Source organism: Bos mutus, chromosome 26 (genome assembly GCF_027580195.1).
Source record: "Bos mutus isolate GX-2022 chromosome 26, NWIPB_WYAK_1.1, whole genome shotgun sequence".
NCBI lineage: Eukaryota > Metazoa > Chordata > Mammalia > Artiodactyla > Bovidae > Bos > Bos mutus.
The window spans coordinates 8539154-8553513 of record NC_091642.1 but is presented as its reverse complement, the minus strand read 5'-3'; the positions used below and the strand labels follow the sequence as shown (position 1 = coordinate 8553513).

Genomic DNA, 14360 nt, shown 5'->3' with positions numbered 1-14360 from the left:
AAATGGCCTAACTTTGCTGTATAGCAAATTGATTAAGGAATGAAAGGAACCTGAAGGACTCATTAAGCTTTGCTTTTCTTCCTAAACACATCAGGGCCTTGGGTTGGATGAAGCATAGAATTCAGCTCACAATGCAGGATCACTGTGGATCCATGCTTCATCCTCTTCTTTCATGTTTTGATATAATAAACACCTGTGAACCTACCATCCATCCCAATGGTCAGCTTTTATTGATCGTTTCTACACACATCTGTGATTCCCTCTGTCCCATCCTCCTGCTTCTCACTCAGAGGTAACTACTACACCCTAAACAATGATTCTGAGTCTCTTTTGTTTAACTCCATACATGTATGCATAAGGGTTCAATCCCTGGGTCAGGGAAGATTCCCTGGAGGAGAAATGGCAACCCATTCCAGTATTCTTGCCTGGAAAATCTCATGGACAGAGGAGCCTGGTGGGCTATAGTCCATGGGGTCGCCAAGAGCTGGACATGACTGAGCGACTGAGCAAGCACGCACATATGCCTAAGTATGTATTACTTGGCTTTATTTTCTTTTGATCTAAAAAAAGGGTGGGTAACATACTATTGTCTTCTGTAAATTTCTCCTCTTAACTTATGTTTGTAAGACTAATCTGTGTTGTATAAAGCTAAATTGTTCAGTCTTTCCACTTCAATATGAAGATTTCATCGTTTATCTGTTCTTGTTATGATGGACATGTAGAAAATTTTCCATTTTTGCTACAGTGAACAGCACTGCTTTTAACTTGTGCTGTCTTCTGATGGGCTGTGCTAAGATGTGCTTAATCGCTCAGTCAAGTCCAACTCTTTGTGACCCGCGGACTGCTCTGTCCATGGGGATTCTCCAGGCAAGAATAATGGAGTGGGTTGCCATGCCTTCCTCCAAGGGATCTTCCCAACCCAAGGATCGAATCCAGATCTCCTATACCTGTGGTGAAATTTATCTTGCCTAAATCGCCAGAAGTATAGCTGCAGTCATAGATATATACATATTTCACTTTATAAAATAATCAAGTTATTTTCCAAAGTTACTGTGCTAATTTCAGCTCTCACAATGAGTAAGAGATCCACTGTCCCATATCCTCCCCAATGCTTGGCTACTGTTAATCTTCCCAACCAATGGGTGTCAAATGTTCTCTATCTGCATTTCCTTAGCACTAGTAATACCGAACATCTTTCCCTGTTTTCTGACCATATGTTTCCTCCTCCATGAATTGCCTCTGTGTATCTTTTACCCATTTTTCTGTTGTTTCTATTTTTCTCATTTGTTTTTCTTTATTCTTTTAAAAATTCTAGTTCTTTTCCAATTAAATAATTTTCAAATAACACTTCAGTTTTTAACCTGCTCTTATGATAGTTTTGAAAGTCTTCTGATGAATGGGCTTTCTTATTTTGATGTAGTTGAAATTAACAATCTTTTATAATAAATGCCATTTAAAACTGTTCTCACCCTGAGGAATCATTGCAAATGTTAAATTTTATCAAATGCTTCTTTCTGCAGACAAATTATTGGTTTTTTCTATCATGTCATTGATTTCTGCTCTTTTTAATCAAAATCTTTCTACATTTTGGGGGCTTCTTCTGTTATCCTTTTGCTTACTTCTTACATTAGTTGATGTTCAATCTTTCTTCTTTTGACATGTAATCATTCAAAGGTATAAATTCCTGAAAGCATTTTTTGCTGTACTCCACCAATTTTGAAGCTCCAATACTTTGGCCACCTGATGCGAACAGCTGACTCAATGGAAAAGACCCTGATTCTGGGAAAGATTGAAGGCTAAAGGAGAAGAAGGCAGCAGAGGATGAGATGGTTGGATGGCATCACCGACTCAATGGATATGAGTTTCAGCAAATTCCAGGAGATGGTGAAGGACAGGGAAGCCTGGCATGCTGCTGTCCACGGGGTTGCAAAGAGTCGGACATGACTGAGAGAAGGAACAACAGCCACCAATTTTTATATTTAGTGTTCTCATTATCATTAATTTCTACTTATTTTAGTTGCCAGTGTGAAGTTTTCTTTGACCCACTACTTAGAAGTTTCTTTTTTTTCAATTTTCTAACTACTTAGAGTTCTTTTCATACTGCCTGCTCGTTTTATTGTATGGAGGTGAAAGAATCATGGTCTGCCTGTCTCTCATTTTCTGAACTTTGCTGAGGTTTCCTTTATAGCCCAGAGTGCCATTAATTTTTGAAATTGCTCCAGGGAGTACTCAGAGCAATAAATACTCCTACTTCTTGTAGAATTCTTACAGTTTCCTATGTCAAGGCTGTTAGTTGCTATTCAAATCTCTATCTTTGCTGATTTCTTATCTATCTCAGGGGGTTTCCTTGGTGGCTCAGACAGTAAGGAATCCACCTGCAGGAGCCCTGGGTTTGTTCCCTGGCTTGGGAAGATTCTCTCCTAGAAGGGAATGGCTACCCACTCCTGTATCTTTGCCTGGAGAATCCCATGGACAGAGGATTCTGGTGGGCTAGAGTCCATGGGGTCACAAAGAATCAGACATGACTGAAGGGACAGCACTTTCATCATCATCACTTTATCTATCTCACCTGTCCGTAACTGAGAAAGGAATTGGTGATGGCAGGGTTGTGTAATTCTCCCTGTGTTTCGAAAGAACAGGCTCAAAAACTAAATTCTGATCTTAATGCAAAGACTGAAATTCATGGACTTCCCATCACTGTGCTAAAATAATTCTCTCTTAGCACCTCAAGGCTAAGAAAGCTGGCAACCATGTTCCAATTTTGGTCCAAGGGTTCCCAAATTATAACATCCCTTGAATCCTCAGCTTTGCCAGATGTCACTAGTACGTTAGCTTGAAAAAGAAGAATTCTAGGATGGAATTAGGACGTGAGAAAGGATTTGGAAGACCCAGAGGGTCCAAGCCCTTTATCCCCCATAAGCCATCCTTGGGCATCCTAAGTACTGTCTGTCCCCATCATTTGCTTCTTGAGAGACCGGATGACACCATCTGGGGCAACACTAAATGAGGCAACCAGGCTGGCCCTCCTCCAGGAAGTGGTACCCACGTGTGACGTGAGCTGGAGCTCTGAGAAAGAAGAAGAGCTGCCCTCTATCTATCCATCCTTTCTCCCTTGATTCCTCAAGAAGAGAAGCCAATTAATGATTCTTTTTGAGACTGCAAATATGCTTGCCTAAAATGTAGCATTCACCAGCCTTCCCTCTGGTGCACCGATATCATGTTTTGACTAAATTTTGGCCAATAAGATTTAAACAAAAGTATTATGTAGGAATTCTAGGAATGCCTCTTAAAGTGCATTGACTTATCTGAGAGGAGGAATTTTTTTTTTAGCCTTTTCTCTCCTCTTCCTCCAAAGGCATGACAAATTGCCATCTTGGATTATGATGACCCTGAGAATAGAAGTCCACCTGCTATCATGTGGAAGCAGAAAGACGACCTCTGGTTTCCTGATGATCACAGGGCTCCTATCTGTCAGGCCCTAAACCATCTGCCTCCAGGGCTCTTTATGTGAAAAGAGAAAAAAAAGAGTCTACCTCGCTGTTACTGTTGTTCAGTCGCTGTGTCATGTCTAACTTGCTGTGACTCCAGGGACTGTAAGATGCCCACCTTCCCTGGCCTTCACTATCTCCCAGAGTTCATTCAAATTCATGTCCATTGAGTCAGTGATGCCATCCAACTATCTCATCCTCTATCGTCCCCTTCTCTTCCTGCCCTCAATCTTTACCAGCATCAGGGGCTTTTCCAACATGTCGGCTCTCTGCATCAGGTGGCCAAAGTATTGGAAATTCAGCTTCAGCATTAATCCTTCCAATAAATATTTAGGGTCAATTTCCTATAGGATTGACTGGTTTGATCTCCTTGCTGTCCAAGCGACTCTCAAGAGTCTTCTCCAGCGCCACAGTTTGAAAGCATCAATTCTTCGGCACTCAGCTTTCTTTATGGTCCAATTCTCACATCTGTACATGAATACTGGAAAAGCAATAGCTTTGACTATATGGACCTCTGTCGGCAAAGTGATGTCTCTGCTTTTTAATATGCTGTCTAGGTTTGTCATAGCTTTTCTTCCAAGGAGCAAGAGTCTTTTAATTTCATGGCTGCAGTCACAATCAGCAATGATTTTGGAGTCCAAGAAAATAAAGTCTGTTACTGTTTTCACTTTTTCCCCACCTAATTGCCATGAAATGATAGGACTGAATGCCATGATCTTCAGTTCAGTTCACTTCAGTCGCTCAGTTGTGTCCAACTCTTTGCAACCATGGACTGCAGCACACCAGGCCTCCCTGTCTATCCCCAACTCTCGGAGTTTACTCAAACTCTTGTCCATTGAGTCGGTGATGCCATCCAACCATCTCATCCTCTGTCATCCCCTTCTCCTCCCACCTACAATCCTTCCCAGCATCAGGGTCTTTTCCAGTGAGTCAGTTCTTCGCATCAGGTGGCCAAAGTATTGGGGTTTCAGCTTCAGCATCAGTCCTTCCAATGAATATTCAGGACTGATTTCCTTTAGGATGGACTGGCCATGATCTTAGTGCTTTGATTTTGAGTTTTAAGCCAGCTTTTTCACTTTCCTCTTTCAGCTTCATCAAGAGGCTGTTTAGTTCCTCTTCATTTTCTGTTGTTAGAGTGGTATAGTCTGTGTATCTGAGGTTGTTGATATTTCTACCTCTTTAAGCCACTTTCTCTGTTGGTATAGCCAAACCTAACACTCACGTATACAGCAATCAATGCAGACCTTTTTAAAGAGCATATAGGGCCAGAGACTAAGGGTATAAGAGAATTTACAGTGAGCAGAAGAGACAATAAGAGGCATGGGAAATTTTGTGAAGATTATTTATTTTACAAGATACTTTTTGCTAAGACCTAAGAAATGTGGGGGAAATATTTCCCATCCAATTGCATTTTTCTTTCCAAAGAAGCACTATGAGTAATAAATCCACAGGGACTCATGAAATAAAAAGAAGATATCTCAAGCAATCAGTGAGGTCTAAGGACAATGTCACTGAAATTTCACAGCACTGCCAAACGTAAGGGTAATAATGACATTAATGAATATGCACAATTCAGGTGAAGGTTTGTTTGGTTTTTTTTTGGAAGTACTGCAAAGAAATCTAATTAAATGATTTCTCTTCTGGGAAGAATCTGCTCACATTTCAATTTAATAGGTAGTTATTATCTAGCACACTTCCCTAGTTTTGGAGAAGACCTGAAAAGGAATAAATGATTTCGTCTTGCTCTTAAATGTTACATCCTCTGCCAGCGGCAGTGGGTGTTTGCTTTGGCCTCCTCTGCTCTACAGATTATGGGTATTTTTACTCACCGTGGCATTTTCAGACAGAAACCACTCGGGGATGGCGATATAGTGATTGGGAACTTTCCTTGGGATGTTCTGTCGGTCCTCCGCCTCCCAGAGCAGCGTGTTTAAGTCAGGAAAGTTGTTGTTGATGTCAATCCCGTCATGGGTCCAACGGCCCAGGGACCAGCCTCCCAGCTCGGAACCCTGGGAGACAATTCAGAATGTGAGGGACCCACAGACCTCTGGACCCCCCTGTCTCTCACACACAAGACCGCTCCATGTCGGCCTCCATCTGGGGTGTGCCTCGAAGCCTCCAAACACCCTCTGACACAAAGATGACATCCAAGGGAGACTATTTGGCTAATAATCTGTTACTGTTTGGTGGGTGATGGATAATGTAGTCATTATTGTTATTATTCCCACTCTATGTAGTCATTATCATTCCCACTCCCAAGAGGGAATGTACAGAGTCATCCTGCCACAGAGCAGTCCTCAGAAAAGGGTTAGTTCTCTCCTGACTCGTCTGCCTTCACCTCTTCTACACTGGTTGAATGAAACTCCAAGCAGTAATAAGTCTAAGACTCTCACTGCAAAAATCAAGAGTTGCCATATTAATATGTTCAGCTGCAATTCTGGCTCACGATTTAGCAACACAAATCTCTAACCAACTATTTGCACCAATAAACAAAAGCAAAAATCTGTAAATCTGCATTTGATGGGCACCATTGTTTGAAGTATAGTTTGCCATTTTATTCCCAGATGGTGTGATATATAATTATGAATATACAATACAACATTATACTAACTGTAATCTCTACATAATTCTATATATATATATTCCATATATAACTATAACCTATAAATTCTATATTATAACCAGAACATAAAACATAAACCATGTATCAGGATAATAAAAACAGCTGTCCTCAGAAAACTGATGAGAGGATTTATAGGTAATCATCAAGGTTAGAATATGCTTTAAGTGTTCAATTAATGTTAGGTGTAATTATTATTCTGTCTTATTGGCCCCGTATATATAACAATATTGTTTTTCGCATCCTTTTCTTCAATCTGTTAGTGTGTCCACTTCTCAGGGTCCCCATAATTCTCAATTAGTGCAATGCCTCTTTCATAAACCTTCCGGGTTCCCCCCGACTCAGCAGAAAGACACTGAAAAAGAAAGCTGGTGATGCGGAATTCAGGTCAACTCCTGGCTCAGTGCATCGTGCGTGTGTGGGCAGGGAGCGGGGGCGGCTGCGGTGCTGGGGGAGGGAAGCCATCCATTACCCCCTCGTAGGCCTTCTCGTAGCCGTCGGGGTTCAGGGAGGGGAGTATGTGGATCCGGGTCTCCTCCACCAGGCGGACGATGCGCAAGTTCCCCGCCAAGTACTCCTGGCACAGAAACTGCATCAGCAAAAGCGTCAGCTCCCGGCCCAACACCTCGTTGCCATGGGCCCCGGCGATGTAGTGGAACTCGGGCTCACCTTTACTCAAAGATGGGAAAAAACAGACGATCGTATCGGATGCTTACAACAAAACAGTCCTCAGCACATTGTATTAGGAAAGAAATCTCTGAATAACAGCAACGTACAATTTTATCTCTTCTTGCACATCAACTGAAGCTATATCAGTACAATTTTTATTAGCTCCCAGATAGGCATATGAGAAAATGTGTAAAAAAAACCTTAGACGGTAACAGCCACAAAGCAACTTATTTGGCAAGAATAGATAAAATAACACAGGGTTTAGGGTTTAAAGGTTACAAATTAAACACAAATCGTAGCAATTATTTGGGGAGCTAATTCTTTTTCTTAAAAGGACTTTGTATTTAGTTTTATAAAGATGCGGAGATAAATAAATGCAAGCAGAAAACAGTGTCATGGGAAGTCAGCAATGACTCAGTTTTGTAAGGGAGCTGTCTTTGCCCTTGTTCTTTTCAAAGCTCAGCTTTTCACTTGGATTTATCAGTGCTGGGCATGAGCTGACAGCACTTCTGCCTCCCTCACTGGCCAAGCTACTGCTTTTGAGGAAATGTGACTTTACCCACAGATAAAGCCCTCACACTTTAAAAGACATTCCTGAGAGAAACTCCTAGAATACTGATGAACATTCAAGTCAAGAGAATCAGACAAATCTCTACATTTAAATTCCAGTGGATCTCCAACGGGCTCACAATTTTAGCAAAAAGAAAAATCTTTCACCCATCCCCACCCTGACCCTGCATCCCCTAACCTGTAGGAGAACACAGGTTTGGGAGTGATTAAATGAGAAGTGGCTAACAACAGGAAATGCTTGAAAATAGGATGGAAATTTAAAAGAAGATTAAGGGAATCACCTCTAATTCCAACCCCTAATGACCAGAGAGTCCAGAATTTTCTCCAGAGAAAGCAGTCTGTCTTAAGCATCTCAGCCATTTTCCTTTTTGGTTAGTGTGACTGGTCTCAGAGAAGAACAGAATTAAGTGTGGTCCATTTGGAGAAAAGTAGGGTACTTCCAGCTTAAATAATCTGACAGCCTATATCATACAATGTGGGGTAAGAGTGTTAGTCACTCAGTTGCGTCTGACTCTTTGTGGCCCCATGGACTGTAACCTACCAGGTTCCTCTGTCCATGGAATTCTCTAGGCAAGAATACTGGAGTGGGTTGTCACTCCCTTCTCCAGAGAATTTTCCCAACCCAGGGATCTAACCCGGGTCTCCTGCATTGCAGGTAGATTCTTTATAGCCTAAGCCACGAGGTAAGCCCCAAAGTGAAAGTGTTAGTCACTCAGTCGTGTTTGACTCTTTGTGACCCCATGGACTGTAGCGTCCCAGGCTCCTCTGTCCATGGAACTCTCCAGACAAGAGTATACTACACAGAACCAAAGTTGGCAGAACCTGTCTGCGAGAGTGGGTGCACAGCCAGCTCCTGCCCTGCTTCGTGAATGTTCTCAGAGTGACCTCTGCCTCGCTCTTTAAGAAAGCACCAGACTCAAAGGGCCAGGGCACTGCAGACGGGCAGCCTCACCGACTTCGTGCTCCCCGGGGTGGTCGGAGATCTCCACGGCATACAGCTTCAGGCCCTGGTGGCTCTTGCCGATGTTGTAAATCCTCGTGATGTTGGGGCACATTTCATTCACGACCTTCATCAACTGCAAAATCAGACGAATTTATGGCTCTGAGCCATGATGGCTATGCGCCATAGTGGGCAGAGCTCTCAAGGAGACAGCCCCCTCCCACGGCCCCCTGCACACCCCCACCCTCCCATACACCATGCTCTCACCCTGCCTGGAAGGGTCCCCTTCTGCTCCCCCTGCCCTGTCTCTCAGCACCTCTGGCTTGCGCTTATCACCCTCCTGGGTGGTGGTATCACCTCCCTTGGTGGCTTTATTACCTAAAGACAGCCTGTTCTCTCTATGCTGGTGGTAGTGGTTTAGTCCCCAAGTCCTGTCCGACTCTGTTCAACCCCATGGACTGTAACCTGCCAGGCTCCTCTGTCCATGGGATTTCCCAGGCAAGGATACTGGAGTGGGCAGCCATAGCTCTGCCTAAAGTGGTGAAGTGAACTCGCTCAGTCGTGTCCAACTCTTCGAGACCCCATGAACTGTAGCCCACCAGGCTCCTCCATCCATCGGATGTTCTAGGCAAGAGTACTGGAATGGGTTGCCATTTCCTTCTTCAGGGGATCTTCCTGACCCAGGGATCGAACCTGGGTCTCCCACATTGTGGGCAGATGCTTTACTGTCTGAGCCACCAGGGAATCCCTTGCCTAAATAAGTATTTATTACTGAACATCATGTTGTCTTATACTTTAATGAGCATTTATGACATCAGGCTGCTCTGCCCTCCTGGAGCCCACAGCACGCAGCAGATGGAGTTGGACCATCGCCACTTCACTGGTGCCAAGTAAGGGGCATGAGGTAATGGGAGCCATGCTGTGAGAGGGTGGGGGACACAGGCTTCCACAGAAAAGTCAAATCCATACATGCCGTTTCCTGAATTTTGCTTTAATAGTTGAGCTTGTCAGACAAGCTTCCAGAGGAGGGGATGAGGGTCTGCTAATGACAGGGGTGAAGGACAGAGACACACCCACCAGAGGTTGCCACACCTCCATCTCTGAGCAGGAACCTGTGGGTAAGCTGGTAAGCTGCTTTGACTCTCTCTGTGTGAAACCCCTGTGCCATCCCCAAGGGAAAGAAGCTCTGATTCAAAGGACATTCCTGCCAGGCACCAGACCAGCCACACTTCCCCATGGTGGCATCAGGAGAGTACATGAGTTTTACAGACCAAGAGGGAAGCTTGGGTTCCATGCAAGCAGTGAGCGAGGGCATTCCAGCCTGGGCGTGTGCCCACCAGGGAGAGCTCCATCCTTGTTCAAGCTGAGCAGGAGCCGTGCTAGCGGTGACAGAGCAAGGGCGTGGCTCACAGAGCGGCAGCGTGGGCCTGGACGTGCTCGATGCACCTTTCAAATCATTCCTATCAGCCAAACGATCTATAAAATGTCCTGGCAAATTGTACATAGACAAATCTGCTGCAAACATTATAGTAGGTTGAAAGCTACGAGAACTGGAAAAATGGTATCAGGTAGAACTTCTATCGGAGTGCAGTGACATCACACTGGTTTGCCTTTCTTGCATTCTGCAATTTCTTTGCATTTCTTGCCTTTCTTGCATTCTGCACTGATGTGTGGAGGGCAATCGCGGGGTACTGGGGGGGCATCCCCAAAGGAGCGGAGGATTCATTGCTGCTGGAGCTTGGCTCTCATTACACACCTACGAGGTGTTACAACTGCAGCCCTGGTCAGGCATTCAAGGTCTGATTTTCTCACCACTCCCGCAAGGGGGAAACATACTTTGATTTATGATAACTCACTTTGTGTTTTAATATCTAGGTGAGAGAAAGAGAAAGACGACTGTAAAGGACTCTTGTCCAACCATGGCAGAGATGGAAACCAACCACCCATAGAGAAACCACACGCAAGCAAGGCTGATCTAGCGTCACAACTCTCACTATGAGGAATACACTGCAGGGCTGAACAGGAGCCATGGAGGAGTGGCACCAAGTTTTAATAAGAGACTTGGTATTGATGTCATTAGTCACAGCAAGTTCTAGTTCTCTACTGAGTCTTATCATGACAAACACCAATGAAGTAGATAATCAAAGGGGCCCGAACCCATTCTACAGATATGGAGACTGAGGCTCAGAGAGACCATTGAGGGATTTGCCCGAGGTCACCCATCTAGAACCAGGTGGAGCCAGGGCTTTGGACTCATGGGTCCTTATCTGTCCAGGTTGTCATTGTTGTTGTTTGGTCGCTCAGTCATGTCCAACTCTTCGTGACCCCTTGCACTGCAGCATGCCAGGCTTCCCTGTCCTCCACCATCTTCCGTAGCTTGCTCAGACTCATGTCCGTTGAAGTTGGTGATGCCATCCAACCATCTTGTCCTCTGTCATCCCCTTCTCCTCCTGCCTTCAATCTTTCCCAGCATCATCTTTTCCAGTGAGTTGGCTCTTCGCATCAGGCCAATATACTGCAGCTTCAGCTTCAGCATCAGTCCTTCAAATGAATTTGCAGGGTTGATTTCCTTTAGGATTGACTGGTTGGATCTCCCTGCAGTCCAAAGGTCTCTCAAGAGTCTTCTCCAACACCACAGTTCAAAAGCATCAATTCTTTGGCACTCAGCCTTCTTCATGGTCCAACTCTCACATCCATACATGACTACCGGAAAAACCATAGCTTTGACCATACGGATTTTTGTTGACAAAGTAATGTCTCTTCTTTTTAATACATTGTCTAGGTTTGCCATTGCTTTTCTTCCAAGAAGCAAGCATCTTTTAATTTCATGGCTGCAGTCACCATCCACAGTGATTCTGGAGCCCAAATAAATAGTCTGTCACTGTTTCCATTGTTTCCTCATCTATTTGCCATAAAGTGATGGGACCGGATGCCATGATCTTTTTGAATGCTGAGTTTAAGCCAGCTTTTTCATTCTCCTCTTTCACCTTCATCAAGAGGCTCTTCAGTTCCTCTTTGCTTTATGTCATAAGGGTGGTGTCATCTGCATATCTGAGGTTATTAATATTTCTCCCGGAAATCTTGATTCCAGTTTGTGCTTCATCCAGTCCAGCATTTCACATGATGTACTCTGCATATAAGTTAAATAAGCAGGGTGACAGTATACTCCTTTCCTGATTTGGAACCAGTCTGTTGTTCCATGTCCGGTTGTAACTGTTACTTCTTGACCTGCATACAGGTTTTTCAGGAGACAGGTAAGGTAGTCTGGTAGTCCCATCTCTTTAAGAATGTTCCAGAGTTTATTGTGATCCACACAGTCAAAGTCTTTAGCATAGTCAATGAAGCAGAAGTAGGTGTTTTTCTGGAATTCTCTTGCTTTTTCTATGATACATCAGATGTTGGCACTTTGATCTCTGCTTCCTCTGTCTTTTCTAAATCCAGCTTGAACATCTGGAAGTTCTCGGTTCATGTACTGCTGAGGCCTAGCTTGGAAGATTTTGAGCATTACTTTGCCAGCACTCTGTCCATGAAGGAGTAAAGCAATCAAAATCAACCCTGCCACCTCCTTTGTCTGCTCTACATGGGACCGTTCTGGAGGATGGCCCGGCGCAAAGCACTATCTGACCGGGCCTCGCACACCTGTCCCTGCTGACCACAGTCATTCTCTGCTACCAGTGTGGGCCTCCCCAAACCCCAGTCAGCTGGTGGTCCCCTGTCCTGCGTTCAGATCAGTGACCGGTTCTTCAGACACAGAGCCACTCGGCTCATCCTTAATTAGGTGATCAGCACAGAGCCTGGCTGCCATTTAATGCCTACCCTCCTTCCCCTTTCAAAGAGCTGCCTGAGAACCGGGCCCCCTGTGCTGGAAATCTCCACCTTGACATTGAAAAAAAAAAAAAAAAAAGACAAATGGCATATTCCCTAGGATGAGCAGTCAGCCAGGGACACAGCATCTCAGGATGGGATGACTCTCGACCATGAGTCATCAGAGTCACCTCTTCATCCTCCACACACCACTGCAGTATTTTTATACCAGTCAGGTTTTCCTCTCAGTGTTTTGATATCACAAGTATCTTTTCTACAGACTGGAACAAGAATACGGGCGTTTGGAGACTCCCTTTAGGAAGTTTTAGTGAAAGTCGCTCAGTCGTGTCCGACTCTGTGCAACCCCATGCTCCATTCAGAGGAGCCCACCAGGCTCCTCTCTCCATGGGATTCTCCAGGCAAGAATACAGGAGCGGGTTGTCATTTCCTTCTCTAGGGGATCTTCCAAACCCAGGGATCAAACTCAGCTCTCCTGCATTGTAGGCGGATTCGTCACCATCTGAGCCAACGTTTCTGGGGGCCACAGGCACCATCTAAGACTCAGCTGGTGATCCATCTTGCTTATTTCTGAAAAGAGTCAAAAAGGACATTCTGGAGTTTGAGTCTTACTGGTAAATGTTTGGGTCTTGAAGTTTAAAGTGAGAGGAAGAGACAGAATTTTCTTGATGGCCTTAAAAGCATGCATCCTCAACAAGGGTGACATCACCCCAAAGGAAGTGAAAATTGGTTCTCCCGGGGCTAAAAATCTTAGCTCTTACAAGCTTTATGACCCTCCAAAGTGCAACCTTACCAAACAAAATCTTATTCCTTAGTTTTATAATGGGTAATTAGGAAAAGTGTCTAGAAAGGGCCAGTAGGGAAACATTATCCTTGAGAGAAGCGGGTTTTGTAAGATGTTCATTATCCTCAAGACTCTGTTTCCTCATCTCAGAATAAATCATATCCTGGGAGCTACTGAATCCCCCCGTCTCTGTTGTTTCCCTCTTGTCCTGAAGGAGACAGAAGAAAGAGCCCCTTTCCTGGTAATTCAGTTTCTAGGGATACATCAGAGGAAATTTTCATAAAGAACGTGGTAAGTTACATGCATGATGACACTGGCTGTAGCCTGTTTCATCCTCTCTCACTGTTCATTACAAGTGTGGTGCTATCCTGAAGCTCCAGAGCAGGAAGATAGCTGAGGAAATTCTGATTCATCCTGCAGCATTTCAATGACAATTACGAAGCCAGCATGAGACATGGCTAACGATCCAACATGACGTGAGACAGTCTGGGCAAAGCGGCTAACCATAGTCTGATCAAAACTGCATGAATTCTGTGAACATAGAAACGCAAACCCTGGAGAGAAATGGAGTGGGGATGAAAGCCATGGGTTCATGGAGGATTAACCTTGAGATTTTTGGTTTGCATTTGATATGGATCCAATGTTGTTTATCCAATGGATTTTTTAAAAAATAAAGAAAGAAGTGAGAAGAGAAAAAGTCCTCTTCTATCATCTTAACTCATTTGCTTTGTCCGGATCAAGTGAAAAGGAATTCCAGAGGGAGGAATTCCAGAGAGAGCCAATGTAGGAGGTGTCCCATGGGCGCGAAGCTGGGCTTGCCTGTGGTCCTGCCCTGGCTTGCTGCCACCATCACCACCCCCATGGTCAAGAGCTCAGCGGTCCCACAGCCTGCTGCCCAGGACCATCCTTAGCTGCCCTGGAGATCAAAACCAGAAGAGAGTTGGTGGAGTGCCAACCCTCCCACCTCCATGGTCCTGCTCCCCGTCCTTGCTGCTGGGACCCCCCTCCTTCTGTCTCTTTCGGCCACAGGCCCTGGACCACAGCTGACCTCACCTGCAACCCCATCCCTTCCCAACCACGGCCAACGACGCCAGCCACCTCTCCCTCCTGTCCCCCACATATCTCCCCGCAACAACAAATCCCATACACTTTATGGATTTAAGACGATTGAGTGTCTGCTCTCATGGTCCCAAATGAAGGCGAAGGGTAAAGTCCATGCAGACACAGAGATGACAAAGCGATTATAAATGGTTACATGAGGTGTGAAGTCCTCTCAGTGCTGAGAGCAATTAACTCACTCTGCCTCACAGTATCAGTGTTCGCGAGACTGCCTCCAGCCTCCTCGCTCCCCTCCCCCTCTCCCCTCCCAAGCCCCCTGGGGGCTCCCTTGTGGGGAGCACAGTGTCTTATAAGCCAGTGCTCCAGAAAGAATTCCTCCACGAGTCGCTCACATTCTCATGATTTTCC

At 44.9% G+C, this 14360-nt stretch overlaps 1 protein-coding gene across 4 annotated transcripts in view; it reads right to left on the bottom strand.

Annotated features, from left to right (window-relative positions):
* CPXM2 (carboxypeptidase X, M14 family member 2) overlaps positions 1 to 14360 on the bottom strand; it is a 135982-nt gene that overhangs the window by 15966 nt on the left and 105656 nt on the right. For all 4 annotated transcript variants that reach the window (XM_070363523.1, XM_070363521.1, XM_070363522.1 and 1 more), the window contains 3 exons: positions 8300 to 8423; positions 6581 to 6777; positions 5318 to 5497 (listed from right to left, as the gene is read on the bottom strand). In XM_070363523.1, coding sequence (XP_070219624.1) covers positions 5318 to 5497; positions 6581 to 6777; positions 8300 to 8423 — 501 coding nt within the window. The remainder of the gene's footprint in view (positions 1 to 5317; positions 5498 to 6580; positions 6778 to 8299; positions 8424 to 14360) is intronic.